At 36.3% G+C, this 16817-nt stretch overlaps 1 protein-coding gene across 1 annotated transcript in view; it reads right to left on the reverse strand.

Annotated features, from left to right (window-relative positions):
- Nucleotides 1–11426: 11426 nt before the first annotated feature.
- Nucleotides 11427–16817, reverse strand: part of LOC145666863 (kinesin-like protein KIF9) — a 43363-nt gene continuing 37972 nt past the window's right edge. Inside the window, exon 9 of the mRNA XM_081734444.1 lies at nucleotides 11427–11555. Within this exon, the coding sequence (XP_081590570.1) occupies nucleotides 11535–11555 (21 nt within the window). The 3' untranslated portion in view covers nucleotides 11427–11534. The remainder of the gene's footprint in view (nucleotides 11556–16817) is intronic.

A 16817-nucleotide genomic window follows, 5' to 3' on the forward strand; every position in this document is an offset into this window, starting at 1 on the left:
CATCTCATCGACTGCGAAAACTATGGATTTGTCACTAATATTGATCATTTTGGATTATTTTTACATGTCTCGGTACCCCCCTCACACACACACAGGTGACCCCCGGTCCACATACAATGGAAGCTGAATTTGAAAGTCATCGCTAATGGAAATGTCACCATTGATCTCAGCGACCGCGAAAACTATAGATTTGACACTAGTATAAGTCATTTTGGATTATTTTTACATATTTAGGTATTCCCTCTCCCGTGACTCCCGACCCGCATCCGAATGGGGTGGATTTGAAGTTATGCAATCGGAGTTTCGCCATTAATCTCAGTGACCGCGAAAATTGTGAATTTGACACTAATATCGGTCATTTTCTACTACTTTTACATGTCCCGGTAAACGCTTCTCCCCTGGTTCGAATTAAAAATAAAACGCTTCGTCTTAATTTGGGGCCTGGACCAAGGTAACCGTGACCAAAATTTGATAACTCTTGGTCCACTCGTTCTGGTCCCTAGGCCGCACACAGACACACAAGTAAACAAACTCTTTACTTTATTTACGTATATTAGATTTCAAAATTTTAATTCGTTACAAAACTCTACGGCACATTCTTTATTCTTTCCTCTCTTCTGAATGCGAATACGATCGTCAGTTCAAGGAACTACGCAAAACATGCATATTGTCTCATCCCTCCAAACAACGAAACATAAAAACCAGCCTTACTATGCACCTAGAAAATGTTTGTTGACTGCAAGCAACTTAAAAATAGTTGTGGTTGATTCCGTAATGATTTGCATTAGGGCATCGCAAAATATGTGTTTTAGTTTACGATAATATTCATAGCAGGTATAATTGATTTTTGCATCGCTTTGCGTTGTATTACGAAGGAAGGTTTAGAATTAGTTGTATTATCTTATTTTCCTTTCTCTTTAACATCTTATAACATGAATCTGGTCATCGACTGTTCTAAATTTCCTGCAAGCTCCACAGAAACAAAAGGATTCGAGTACGAAAATAAGGGCATCCAAATCCCTTTGATCTCAATCACAAAATGACCTTGCAATATAGAAAAATGAATGAAGGCTTTAATGGCATAAATGTGTTGATATGATTGCTGACAATAGAGATAAAGCAATAAAGAGTTCTGCTGATTGCTGTATTTTTGAAGTTACTTCCAATTGAGCAAACTTTTCCCCTGCTTCCTTCGGTTTAATGACTTTCTGAAACAGACAACAGTAAAATATGTTTTGACAGGATTTCTGAAAAATGAATATCACGTAGGTATGCAACATGCAAAAGGAAATTTAACATTAACAGCATAGGAACAACATTACTTAAATACGATCAAGTTCTTAGATAGATAGATAGCCAACTTCCGAACTATAGATAACGCATATCGTATGGGAAAATACAGGTTCTATAAAAATGAAGCCAATTTGAAGAGGTAGCCAAGTTAACAGGTTTTACTGTGTATACCGAGCTATGACCACCTCTCCCAACAGCGCAAGTGGTGAACCACTGGCAAAACTGCAGAAGATAGTGTAAAGTTGATTGTTGAGATTTAGCAACTGGTGCGGGTTCGTAGGCGCCGCATATTGGAGCAGTAGCTACTGAAAACATCTGTGATCCAGTTAAAACATCCATGGGATATTCCAAAAGACTTACCCGGAGGTTATACCCACTTCTCAAATGGGTTTAGTAGCGATGATGATTCGCCTAATGCAACCACGAACATGCAAATTAGACATAAAAAGTACGATTTTTACTTTACTCCGTGGATGGGCATGTGCGTGTGCATGATGTGAACACGCACAAAAATACAGATCGAGGTAGCCGCTATCAGATCAGAAGGGTCGTTTGGTGGGTGGAGATGAGGGTTGCCTCCTGAACAATGAATGTGGCTGGAGATACGAAATACAATTTTTACATCAAAATAATAAATTAGTACAATATAAATGAAAATAATACAAATATTAAATAATATATTAAATGATATACATAGCTTTTATATATCGTACGCTATAATAATTAGGTGCAATGTGATGCTTAATAGTATGTACACAGTGTCCGAAGTGGGCCAGAAAAGCAGAACGATCGTTAACTGCTTTTTTCATTTCTGCTTATATATGGGTATAATTCTAAACAATTAAAAGAAAAATAGAACGAAAAATATAATTTTAAAAAGTACCATTTCGATGACTTGGTATGTAAACGTTGTATCAACATCTTTGAATGATAGAAGTACATGCTAGTTTGAGGGCCCACAACGATACCAACATCTGTAATATTTTTAGGGAACCTTATTGAACTAGTATTAGTTTGAAGGAGGACACATGGCTCTGTATATCGCAAAAGGAATTGAAGTTTAAAAAGTTAAGGCTTTGGGAGGAGGCAATTGTATGGCATGTGGTGTATTTACATGAGAAAAAAGTTATCTGCTGATTATGGACGAACACAAGACTTTTGTCTGATATCGCGATTTCCTGGCAAAATAGTCACATCCAATTGTATTGCTCCTTCCCCATAGCGAATGTATCTTCCAGGGCGATAACATACATAGCCACCACCCATGTCAGTCCGGAATATTTCGAGGAATACGACACTTCTCAACTCCGAGGATCTCGACACCATTGAACACTTGTAGGGCATCACAGAATGGCACATCCAGTTTCTTAACAATATAACCCCATCTCGACATTAAAGCCTTCATTAGATTACGTATGTGCATTTTTATGTACTTAAATACCAGTATGTACACTCAACCACAAAATTATCTCCCCCCTAAGTGCTCTAATTCCATTACTTGGGGTCCAGGTCATTTGCAGTTGTGAGAACGCCTAGACACAAGCAACCCAACTTACACGTAACTTTTCTCGGCACTGACAGCAAGTTGGTAGCCCTAATCCAGGTGTTTATGCAGGTAAAATTGAAAAGTAAGTGACTAACGAAACAGTTCTCCATTCTAAGATGAATCACTATGGTTCGGATCGTTTTTTCCAAAGAACACCATATATTAATCTCAATATTGCTGTGTATGTAATGTATTATATCTTTACATACTATATGTTTGGATAAATAAAAATACTGACCACGCATGGATCAGTAAATGCCTGAAAGTAGCTGAAAATATCAAATTAGAACAATTGCAGGAAATAAGTTTGTAAATGATTGCCTTCAATGAGAGACCTTCTCCAATTCTCCTCATTCCGACATCTTTTTCTTTCTGGAGGAGAAAAGATCTTGTTTGTCACACTGAGTATGTATTGAAATTTAAATATTTGAAAAAGTTTCAACCTGGCCGGGATTTGAACTCGGAAGTTCAATACGCTAACCACTTACCTACCGCGTCACTTCATCTTTCATCTAAACTAATAGCTAGTTAAAATCGTTGTATGTAAGACTATCCAAAATACTAATGCTCGTATAATGAGACGTTCCTTATGAGTGCCACAATGATTTACTCTAGATTTTCTTGTTTAACTCAAAAACAAGTTATATAGACGTTCCTCAATCAGTAACATATCAAGAAACGTCCTTCAAGTTAAGGCTACGTCATAGTTTTCAGCGATTGCCCCGATTTACAGTACAATTCTTCTTTACCTTCTAGTTTCCAAAGAAGAAAAGAGGGTAGAAATAGTTTTTACATTCTCTGAATTATATCAACACATGTGGAAATAGTGTGTGCTGTATTTATCTAACATAACTACTAGTTTATTTTCTTATCTTTGTATGAGGAATTGATGGCAAAGTGTGAAAGTAAAGAACTGCCATTACAGCGACCCGGGTTCGAATCCCGTCGTGACATTTATTTTTTTCTTTATTGGAAGGTATTGTTTACGTAATTGATATTGTAATTCTGTTATTCCTTGATTATTATTATTATTATTAATGCAAAGTCGAGATTTGGTTACATATTTTATATTTTATGAATTTTCTGATTGGATTTCAAGTCTTTTTGTTGAATAATCAACACACCCATTGTAAGTGGTTTGGGGAGGAAAATATCATTCTATTGCTTTTTATTTGTTTACTTGCACGCTACCAAGACTGGATACTACATTTCACCTTTCTATATCTACGGGAAGTACCCTAAAGATTTTGACGATCATAAGGGAGTAAGTGCATAACTGATGAGATCACTGAACTTTGCGTATTATCAACACTTAAAGTGTCAGGTTGTCGGAAAAGTGATGTCGTATTTCGGTAAAATATGACAAATGATTTGTGGATATACTCGACTCATTCGGGTCATGCAATAATTATGTCATGAATAGCTAAGATGTTGAGCGTTTTGTGTAGTAATATTGCTCTTTGTTTGGTTTGGTTTTAAATTTGACCAGAGATGGCGCTGGTCAATGAAAACTTGACACATGACCCACCACCCACCATGATCCACTCCAACCCACCAAATCACATCGTTATCAACTCTGACACATGATCCACGGCCTCTTCTCTACCGACTAAAGAGTAATAAAACCAGGTTGTGAAATTCTAACAAATCGGAGTTTGAATTTCTACGGTCAATCGCTTAAGCACCACTCTGTTACAATAACGGTGGATCTGACCTTTACGGTAGTATTTGTCATGGGCCAAATTACGATGAATTTCAATTAAATTATCATGGTCCAATTATTTCCTTGTTGAATTATCGATACTTTTCAGTGGAAAAATGGATGACATTTGGAAGTCCCAAATCAAGATAAGTAGAACAACGTACAGAAGGTTACATTACAAATTTTATGTCTATTTTTCTCACAACTTTATAGGTTGATTGCCCTGTGCTCTAAGTGCTCCATATAATAAACAAGCTTCAGCAATTATTATAGTAGAATGCGCATGGTAAGCATATATGGATATGTGATGCGAAGCATTGTATTTTTTGTTTTTCAACTAATATCGATCGTTTTCGATTATTTTTACAAACTAACCCACTATCAATTTACCATATATAGAAAGTGCTTCCCCTTCTCATAAAGGAGAATTTTTAAAAAATACTAGATGTACTGTTCATTTTCAATAAAGAGTTAATATACTGAATTTCAACTCCGTAAGTTTAACGGCTTGCGAAATATTCATTTTTTTCGCAAAAATTCGGATCCCCACAATCCTTTACGATATTATTGTAATGAAAGTAATATGATAAGGTCCCAGTTTGGATAAAGGCCTAACTATATACCAAAATTCATTTCATTTGACTGCAATTTGGCCGTGATAATTAGGCACATATAGTTGCATTCATTTTTTTCATATAACAATCTATATATTACAGTGATTCAAAAATGTATTTTTTCCAGTAGTTAGCTCTTCTAAAACTCACAAGCTGTGTGTCTCGAAAGCCAAGTAATAGTATAGTCCTATTGCTATTATTACAATTTCAAATATCAATATCCAAAATGCCTCAAGTTCTTTCTTCACTTAGAGATACTCATCTCATGTAAGTAAACAGAAACAAATGAAAAAGGGAAATGGAGGTCTTGAAAGTAAAATGTAGACAAGTTGACCAGTGTTCAGAAGCATATTTTGAAATCACGTTCGACCCTACTCATAGGAGCTAAATACGCGGTTCTGGGTAGTTGGAGTTATCCGTTTCTCGCCACGTAGCATAAATATAGTAAAAATCAAGTGCCTGTTACTGGCGGTCTTCGTGGCTGAACGTACTAGCGCAATGGGCTAGTAATTATAATTACTTTTGGTGTGGGTTCAAACCCGGGCCAAGGAAAGTTTATTTTTATATTTTATTTTTTAAATTTTCAAAACACTTTTTTCATTAAAATATGATGAAAATAATACTCAAAAAGTACGTTACGTGTGCAATTTTGCTATACGAATCCACAGTATAAGTAGTAGTACTAGTAGTAGTAGTAGGAGGAAAAGTTATTTAGAAACCCAGCAGGGCTCGTTTTGGTGCACCTTGACTGCCATGATATAAATTTAACCTCAACTGCTTCTTCAATTGTCTTCTTCAATTCCAACAAAGTGACAATTTTCTTCTATTAGTACTAATACACAATACATACACCAGATGGTTTGGATAATCGCAAGTTGCTACCGATCAGAAATGTGTTTATAGTTTCTATGGCTAGGGTCGAAGATGAAAAAAATATGCTGTTCAGAATATGCTGTCTACAATGCAGTAAGCAGAGTGAGTAGGTGGGTCAGAGTAGGTCATAGGTGGTGGGTCGATGTGGGTCACATTCTATTGACCCACTCAGAAAACTCGATCCATTTGACCCACTCCAACTCTGGATTTGACTTCACATAGAAAATAGAAGACCAAAAAGTGCATGTTCACCATATTTTATTATTTTACTTCAGGCAAGGGAAGAACGCGCGAATAGTGTTTGTGATTTTTACTGTCCTCAATGTTTCTGTTTTTGTCGCTGTTCTTAAAGAGTTATTGAAAAAAACTGTAAAAGTAAGTAAAGCACGTGAAAATGGGAAACAAGGTACTGAAGAAGTAGTTAACTTTTAAAATAATCCAGTGCCCTGAAACACCAGCTTCCAATCAATGTGAGTATCTGTCCAATGCCGTGCCGTTAAATACCAGGGCCCGAGGCGAGAGCATACGGCAGCACCTCCGTACATATGAGTTGTCAATTTAAAGTTGAATTTTCTGGACTATTCTTTCTGCATAATACTTTACTATTTTATCATGACTGAAATCAAAAAGTTTCAGTATTATTACACTGGAATCGTAAAAGTGTAATTACTGAATTCACTGCACATCCAGTTTCTTCTTTCTCCAAGAACAGTGATGTCTTAGAGTAGTGGATTAAGCGTTAGTTTCATAATGTTGGGGTCGCAGGTTCGATTTCGGCTGTGGCAATTAAGGGAATTTTTGTAATTTGCAATATTGATACTTCCGATGTATACTAACATGAAAAATATTAAATTTCTCTCGGTCTAAGAGTAGAGACGACTTCCTTCAAAGATGAAATGCCAACAACACAAAATTACATCATCCGTATCAACCTTCATTCATAACTGTGTGGGAGCGTAACATGTTTGGACAAGAACTGATGAATACATAAGGGCTTTACACGTCTTTACTGCTGTAGTATGGGCCAAAAATGAGTTCCAAGGAATTTGGTCCTAACTGTGCACAAATTGCAAATAGTGATCGAACTTACAACTCTAGTCACAAGAATGATCCTATTTAAGACTTCACCTCACCTATCTACTTTGTAGAAGGGGAAACTAAGTGCATTACTGTTATCAGCTAACAAATATTTATATTCCATTTCTTGTTGTCATAAAATGATAATTCTATCTGTAAATCCATAAACGTAGTAATATTATTGCGTTTATGTGTAAACCTAAGAAACATCTGACATACTGTATATCTTTTCTGTTTCTATGAATACCTTCAACTATGTTACTTTTTCTTTCCTTCTGTGGTAATAGTAATAATATAGGATTAACATAATTACAATACCAATTACATAAACATTACCTTCCCATACAGAAATATTAATAATTGCCACGATGGGATTTGAACCTAGGTAGCTGCAATGACTCCTAGTTTCACATTTTTTAAACAAACCACGGCACCTCATGTGCTTTCAACGTATTCCAAACACTACAGGGACACGAACACAGAAATACTGAGGACAGTTAAAATTCCGACCTTGCTCTTCAGAGGAATTCGAACCCCTACTGGATTGCGCCTCATGATCAGAAGCCGAAAACCCGATATCACTCGGCTAGTGCCACCGGCTTAATTTGCCACAAATTCTTCGTATGAATATAAGAAAATAAGCTAGTAGTTATGGAACATAAACATAGAACTGTCTATTTCTACACGTGTTGATACTGAATCGGTGAGTAGAAAAAGGATAATATTCCAAAAAATAACGAAAACAAACTGAAATAGTCATTTTGTTCTCTATCCGTAAATACATAGAATGAACGTAAAAAAACAGTGTTACTATCATAATCCATTGTTAGATATTGCTTTGAAATTTTCGCTGAGTGAAAGAAAGAGAACATTCCTGGAAGATTCTCCTTTTCCCACGCAACACCAGTAATTCCCTGATCGGCCACTAGATGCTGCGCCAGTCACAGATAGGCATTCACATCAGTCGCGGAAGATTGAGTACTGTGAAGTAGTCGTGTTAACACCGGAGTACTGTGTGTTATGAACATTGCGAAATAATATTCTAGTGCCTTGAAGTATTCTGTGAACTTGTGTCTCAACAATGTCTTCGTCAGAGGACAATATGTATGAACCTAAAAGGGAAAAGGGTAAGCGTAATAAAGACCAGCATATCAAAGAAATTGAAAAACAAGCTAGACAACGCGGAGAAGAGTTTGTGACAAGTAAGGGATATTTAGTGGAAGCAAGATTAACAGGTAATGATTGTAACTGTCGCAAAAAATATACGAAAAATTTACTGAAGAAGAAAAACGATGTACAATACATGTTCTTTTCTGTGGACGTCCTAAGAACGAACGTGATATGTATCTTTCAGGCTTAATTGAACGACATGATGTTGCACGTCATCGTCCTTTGACATTTGAATCTAAGCGTAATACTTTATCTTTTAAATATTTTGCAATAAAATATAATACTAGAATAGAGGTGTGTCGCAAAGCGTACATGGCGCTTCATGTCATAAAATCTAACAAAGCTGTTGAACGTTTAATTAAGCTAGTAGAAACAAACCAGAAACCAGAGGATAAGAGAAGTAAACACACTAACCAGGGAAATACTATAGATGCCATAGTTTTGAATAAATTAGATGAGTATATTGCCTCGTTCCCCACAAAGGTTTCACATTACACCTCTCAGTCCATTACTTATTTACAATCTGACTTAATAGTGAAAACAATGCATGAACTGTTTGTAGAAAAATAACCAGAGTTAAAACCAGTTGTTAAATATGAGTATTACTTAAGTAGTGTCAAAAAATGATGATATAATTAACTTTAAGGATTGGTGGCCTTATTATTTCAAGAAAACTACAAGACATTGAGAAAAAAAGTGAGAATTTTTCTATTAGTCAACATAGGCATCTTGTCTACAATAGCGAAACTAAAGGCTGATAAAAGCGAAACTAAATAAAAGCCTATCAGTACATTGATGGCATACAATATGTAACTTTTAAACTGAGAAAAACAGAAGCCAGCAATATCTTGTTCCACAAGACCTTGCTTACAGGGCAAAAATACCAGTGAATCCAAAGAAGCTTAGAGACATTGAAAAAGTTAAGCATTACGTGCCGGATGATTATCAAGATTTCTATAACAATATCATGCAGTTGCCAGTTTCTGAAGATACTAGTAGTGACATTGATGATGAGTAGATACAAAGGCGTTTTGTTTAAACAAACTTCTAAAGCATTTACTATACATTTTCTACTTTTTGTATCGCATCTAAACTGATGTTATAAATAACTTTTCATTTTTTTAAGAAAATATCACTAATATTGACTTGAAACTTGCAATTTAAATAAGTTTTGAACTAAATGTACCATGTATTAATGAGTTGACTGTTTTCAATCATGTGTTTAGAAATAACGGGTTTTTCTGTATATTTTGTACACTCTTTTGCTACATTTATCTCTTGTGTGTAAAAAGGAGAATATTCCGCAAGCAAATTTCCTGTGTAGTCGGAAAGATAAAATATTTAAATGTTTTTTCTTTGTGGCAAATAATAATCCTTAGCATACACTACAAATTTATAATGCAAAACAATCATATCAGAGCAACACATTTCTCAATAAATAGTTTTTTTTAAGTTTCCCGAAAATAAGATAGTGGGGAATGTTCTCCTTTTTCTACTCATCGATTCATTCAAAGAATGAGAAAATAATTTCTGTCGTCTTTTCTTCTTGGAAATTAGAAGTTATGGTAAAGAAGAAATGTATTGTAAATCGAGACCATCCCTGAACCGATGACGTAGCCTCAACTTGAAGAATGTTTCGTAATATTTTCCTCATTGAGGAATGTCTATATAACTTGTTTTTGATTAAACAAGGAAACCTCGAGTAAGTCATTAAGACCCTCACACAAGCATTAGTATCTTTTTATATTTTTCCATGAAACGATTTTAACTAGGTATTAGTTTGGATGGAAGATGAAGTGGCGCGGTAGGTGAGTGGTTAGCGCATGGAACTTTTATTCGGGTTCTAATCCCGGCCAGGCTTAAACTTTTTCAAGTGTTTCTATTTCAATTTCAATGCATACTCAGTGTGACGAGCAAGATCTTCTCTTTAGAAAGAAAAAGATGTTGGAATAAGGAGAATTGGAGAAGGTCTGTCAATGGAGACAGTCATTTACAAACTTATTTCCAGCAGTTGTTCTAGATTCGATATTTTCAGCTACTTTCAAGAATTTTCTGATTCATGTGTGAGCAGTGTTTTTATTTCTTTGAATATACAGTATATAATGAAATAATACATTACATACATAGTAATATTGAGATTAACATATGGTGTTCATTGGACAACACGCTCTGAACCAGAAAGATTTATCTCAGAATGGAGAAATGTTTTGTGTGTCATCTACTCACAATTTTACTTGCATAAAAACCTAATTCAGTGCTACCAACTGCTGTCAGTGCTGAGAAAAGTATGTTAAGTTGGGTTGCATCTGTCCAGGCGTGTTCGCAACTGCATATTACCTGGACCCCAAGTAATGGAATTAGAGTACTTAGGGGGAGATACTTTCGTGGTTCAGTGTACAAAACATCAAAAACAAAAACAAAGTATTTTATTTTTAGTTTAAGGTCCCACGAGGCTAAAGGAGGCAATGATGATAATATTGAATAAAATGGTGGAATGAAGAAAGTGAGAGGAAACAGGAGAACTCCAAGGAAGCTTACGTACACCGTGGTAGTCTATCAGAAAACCACCTGACGCGAGCTGGGATCAAATCAGGTACCCGTACCCCATGTACCAGTGAGGGTGCGTGACTCAGTGGTAGTGCTCTCACCTCTAGTGGGTAGGATCCTTGATTCGTTTCCAGTTTGCACCAAGTAGTTTTGTGGTGAACTACCACTGTATGCGTGAGTTTTTTTAGGACTGTCCCGCTTCCTCCCACTTTCTTCATTCCAACATTTTCATACATTATAATTATCATAGTTGCTCTTAATCCTCAGTCCATAATCGATGAGCGCTCTACCACTGAGTCATTGCAGTCCCTTTTACTAAATTCTTCTTGTTGTTTTGGAGTTCGGTGTATCCAGTAATAGGCTATATAAAACATGATCCTACAGCATTACATGAAATCCAAATCACATATGCCTTTAGCTAAATCTAACCCAGATCTCCCGCATCAATGGGGTAACTAACAATTTATTCACGAGTGTGCTCCTCAGTTGTATTCGAATATTAAGAACTGGTCAATGGTTGTATTGATTGTTCAAAAAGTTTGTATGCTTAACTTAACTGAATTTGATTTAAGTGGTGAATTTGAAATAACAAAAATTTAAGTTTTTTTTAAAAATCTTTATTTATTAAAAAGTATGTACACAAAAGCTAGAATTTAGAAGTTCTCCTGCGTCCTTTAAAATCTCCTAAGCTATTCAAAGAAAATTGTCTATTTCATCTCCGTACCTTCTTAGCCTACAATAGAAAAGTTTTGATTTTTTTGTCAGTAGAAAGATCGAGAACAAAAACAAGAAGTAAGTAAATAGTTAACAGATTTACTATTTAAAAAAAAAAATATATCCTGTTTGGTTTGATACCTTAAGAACGATGTTTGTCTATTTGAATATAACCAATTTCACAATAGTAAATTTGACATTTGCTATTATATCGCTAAAATTTAAGCATTTCTTTTTCTTGAAGGATTTGGTTTTGTGAAATGTTTAGTATCGATGACCTTTAGAAAAAAAAAAAACTTGCTAGTTACTAATTGATATTATGGGATTCATATCTACTAACAGGAAATTAAAATTATCACACACTAAAAAAATCCAAAGATACAAAATTAGCATACAGTTTCTAGACACTTCTCATCTCTTCCTCGGCGCATATAGAGAAAAATTCGTTGCTATATTAAATGCATAATACATGAAATTCTCTGGTTGTTCATTCTGTGAAAAAAAAAAGTGATGGGGTAAATTTGAAGTTCAGATTTTCTTCTCTTCCTTGATCTTTCATATATATTTTATTCTGGAGGAGACGGCTAAAAAAATAATTGAATTTATAGCTTCTATCACAAATTTTATTACACAGCAAGTACTTCCTGAGTGTGTTTAAACGTTTCAAGTTAGAAAATTTATGTTGGTGTCAAGTTTTAAGAAAATCTTGTATATTACATCATCATTAGTTTTACTGAGTGATTCACAGTTCGAGATCGTTAATTAAGTGTCAGTTCAAGATTAGCACTTGGTTCTTTATGATTTGTAGTCTAACGTAGAAGTGCATACCAAGGATTTTTCATTACTCATAAATTAGGACGAAAAGGAAATCTTATTAACGAACTTAAAACTTACTCTATCACTTTTATTCTATAAAATGGCAAGCAGAGAAATTCATACATCATATCTTTTATATACAAACTAGTTTTTTTTTTCTTTAGATGCGCCAAAGAAGAGATGAGGAGTATCTCGAAACCGTTCGCTGATTTTATGTTTCGGATGTTTTGATATTTGATAGTTTTTATTTACTGATGCATTTCGAACTCCCTCGTAACTAAGAGGTTAACGTACGCGCCTTTGGTTTGGGAGACCTGGGTTCGATTCCCGGCGGGAACTTATGCGGTTCGAATTCCACGTTAGGCTGTTTGTCCACGTCTCATATAGTCCCGTTGCTAAACTCAAATCAAATAAAACTCATACATCTTGTTATTGTGCAATAACATGTGATTTTGCTTATTTTTGTGTGATATACACTGAACAACCAAAACATTATGACTACCCACTACTACTTGAAAGAAGTCGTTGGGCTAACGTAAGAGCCACAGAGCAGAGCAGGGTAGCTCGCTACACGATGACAAGTAGCTCGCTACTCGATCAGTTAATATGATGCTTGTAAGTAGAATGGGAAAGGTCGGTGATATGAGTTTGATACGAGCTACACTGTAATGGCCAGACAGTTGGGAACGAGCATCTCCTCAGGAACAGAACGGCTTGTCGGGTGTTTGTGAGCTGCAATGATTAGTGTCTTCCAAAGGTGGGAAAAGGACGGTGGAACCAGCATCAAACTACAAGACATGGGGCAGCCACACCTCATTAAACATGTCGGACGTCGTAAACTGTCGAGGTTGGTACAGCAGGATAGGGCGCAAACTGTGGCACAAGTAATAGCACACTAACAGTTGACAATGCATGAGTGTTTCTGAGCACACAGTTCACCGTGCAATGATATGCACCTCCGCAGCCGATCTCCCACACGTGGGTCAATCCATACGAAGTGGTCCAGAGGTGGTTGCTCGACCATCTCGGAAAATAATAAAACTTTGAGTGTGACGAACCTTGTGTATGAGAAGGTGAATAACATCATTCACGTTGTCGTATGTACAAGTTCCTGAATGGCGGCCAATTTTTGTTGTCGGTGGAGTGCCATTTTTCGCATTTGCAAGCGTTTACGAATACTACAGTTGCTCAGGATGTACGTATCAGACGAACTCAAAAAAAAAAAAAAAAAAAAAAAAAAAACGAATGTTTAGAGAAGAGATTAAGGTACAGGGAGAACATATACTCTTGCTTCTAAATAAATATGCAGGGTTGCAAACCAATGTATGAAATCGCTAGGAAAAGTACAGAAAATTACACTTTTAAAGGGGCTGTATTTTAGAATGACATAAAGTGGGGGGTTCATAAGTTTTGTGCTGAATACTATTGCATGTAAAGAGTCTGTAGAAATATCCACATCGTAGATTTATGGGGGTCCGAAAGTTGAAGTTTGTGATTTTAATGCCATGTTTGGGGCGTAATATCTCGGGAGGGCAAAGTGCTAAAAATTGCTGCTTAGGCCACAAAGTAATTCTGTGTGTGAATAAACTATTGCAATATATATATGTATGTATGTATGTATGTATATATCATGATTGATATCGCTTGGAGAAAAAAGTGAGGACATGGTAAAAACACGAAAAAGGCAAGCGCGTGACGATGGTCATAGCCTGGAAAAATTTAAATGTTTTGATATGTTCATGCTAGATCAAAAAAAAAAAAAAAAAAAAACTACGCATGGTTCAGCAATTAGGCCCGCTTTTGTTTGTGTTCAGTTGTGCAGAAGCTTACAAGTGGCGTTTGTTCCATCTTTCTAGCTCCATGGTCATTGCCACGTCTACAGAATGGACAATTTATCTTGACCATCCGCTATAACGGATAAACCAAAAGGGAGAAAAAAGCGAAACTTTGCACGAAGCAACTGTAAGAAGGGGACATCTTAGAATGTATTAAACAGAAAGGCTCAAGAAGCAGTGTTGCCAACCCAATATGAAGTTATAGTTTTTTTTTCAAATGGCACTACGTCAGGTTATTACATATTTAAAATCAACGTGTCATACATAAGCTTAAAATACCACTTTTATTTTTCAGTGTTGCAAACTAATGATGATATACTATCACAAACATCCAAAGTTCGGAAGCTTCTAACTAAAATATAGCATAATGGAGATGCATAGGATAATGCACATCAAAAGTACTTTAGTGTCGGATACCATGGTCACGGTATGGCTTGTTTCGAACCAATAGGAAGGAAGTTACCAGGGCTTGAAAATTTTATTTTTTTTAGAAAGCATTTATTTCGAAAAAATGCTGAGACAAGTATCATATCTAGTTACTTGTATGGTTTGTAATGGATGTGTAAATTATTTTGCCGTTTACAGCACTTCGATATCTCAAACCTTTCCGAAGATATGATAAATAATGCTGAAGTTTGCAACACTGCTTAAATCGTGTAATTGTGTGAACTTGTAATTACAACTACTAAAAGCTATTGCTGTAATGATATAGAAGAGAAAGGAAACAACAAACATGTTAAACATTTCCTACAAAGACGCCATTTTCAACAAGATAGGATGGATAGGTGTAACGCAACCTTGTGAACACATTAATTCCGTAACTGGGATTGGATTTCAACGATACTTTACTGATACATTAAGTGCCTTAATACTGTGGTCCAGTCCGACGGTGGGTGTTGTGGATGCAAGGGAGAGCTAATCCCCTTACCATATACACGTGGCAATGATCATGGAGCTAGAAAGATGGAACAAACGCCACTCGCAAGCTTTTGCACAACTGAACACAAACAAAAGCGGGCCTAATTGCTGCACCATGCGTACTTTTGAGATTTGGCATGAAACATATCAAAATATTTAATTTTTTCCAGGCTACGACTATCGTCACGCGCGTGAGTGCTTTTTTCGCGTTTTTACCAGTCCTCACTTTTTTCTCCATGCGATATCAATCATGATATTTTTTTTCAATAGTTTATTCACACACAGAATTACTTTGTGGCCTAAGATTCATCACACTCAAATTTCTATAATTTTCGGAGATGGTCAAGCAACCATTTTCCCCATCTTTGGACCACTTGAGATGGATTGACCCACAGGTACTAATGTTATCCGCACGACATAATCGATGACGAGTAGTATGAACACATGGTCATCGTCATTGGACCGCAGGGCAATGAGACAATGTTGCATGAGCCGATGCATTACGATACTACCTTCATCACATAGAATCTGTCATTTCCAGAGAAACAGCTGCTCGAGATGTGCACAGTAGAAAGACGACAGGCCGGTGGTAGCTCCATTATGATTTGAAGGATCTTTACATGACCATCCATGGACTCTGTAATGCATGTGGAGTGCACTATGATGGCTCCTAGCTATTGGCAGATCATTGCTGATGACGAGTATGATAATTTTACCAGCTATTCATATCGATAATTTTTCCAGCCGAGAATGGCACTTTCTAGTAGGATAATGTTCTTTTTGACGTTCTGCTACAGTAGTTCGAGAAGCACAGTGGCGAATTTCAATTGCTGCAATGGACTCCAAATTCATCCTATGTTAACGCAGCTCATCGACTTCCTCTGCGGAATTTGCGGTCACTAAGTTACTTGCATGTGCTGATGTGGTGCACCATGCATCCAGTCACCTACAAAGATCTCGTTGTTTCCATGCCAAACCGCATTGCTGCTGTACTATGAGGCAAAGGCGACGTATCAGATATTAGGTAAGTGGGCATGATATTCTGGCTGATCAATGTATTCCGATAGGGACTAGAAAACATCGTACTTTTCACCTTTCAGTCCCATTATCGAAGGGACAATAATCTCCCCTGTTTCAAACAATGTACTCAGTGTTTCAATGTTGAACGAAGCCACAACACATCGTCTGCACCGGGCTTTCTAACAGTGAAATTGATTTCTGTTAGGGATGGTGTAAATAATGAATTGACTACCACTACCTACTGTGCCAAAAGACTTTCTGAAAACGATCATGATACCGATGGCTAAGAAATCGAACCCAAAGAGATGTGAGGACTATAGAACTATTAGTCTCATATCTCATTCAGCTAAAATTCTGCTCCGAATACTGAACAGAAGGTTATATGAAAGAACAAGTAAAGATGTTGAGGAGGAGCAGTTCGGATTCAGAAGAGGTAAGGGCACAAGAGATGCAATTGGATTATTAAGGGCGATCGGTGAAAGATTTATAGAAAAAGGGAAAGAGGTGTATGTTGTATTTATTGATCTAGAAAAGGCTTTTGACCGCGTGAATTGGGAATTGTTATTGGGAGTTCTAACGAAGATAGGGTTGGAATGGAAAGATAGAAGACTCATAAGAAACTTATACATGAACCAACAAGTAAGTGTGAGGATAGGGGAGGAAATGACGGAAGAGAGTGCAATTGGCAGGGG

This window comes from Thermobia domestica, chromosome 12, assembly GCF_964235325.1.
Source record: "Thermobia domestica chromosome 12, izTheDome1.hap1.1, whole genome shotgun sequence".
NCBI lineage: Eukaryota > Metazoa > Arthropoda > Insecta > Zygentoma > Lepismatidae > Thermobia > Thermobia domestica.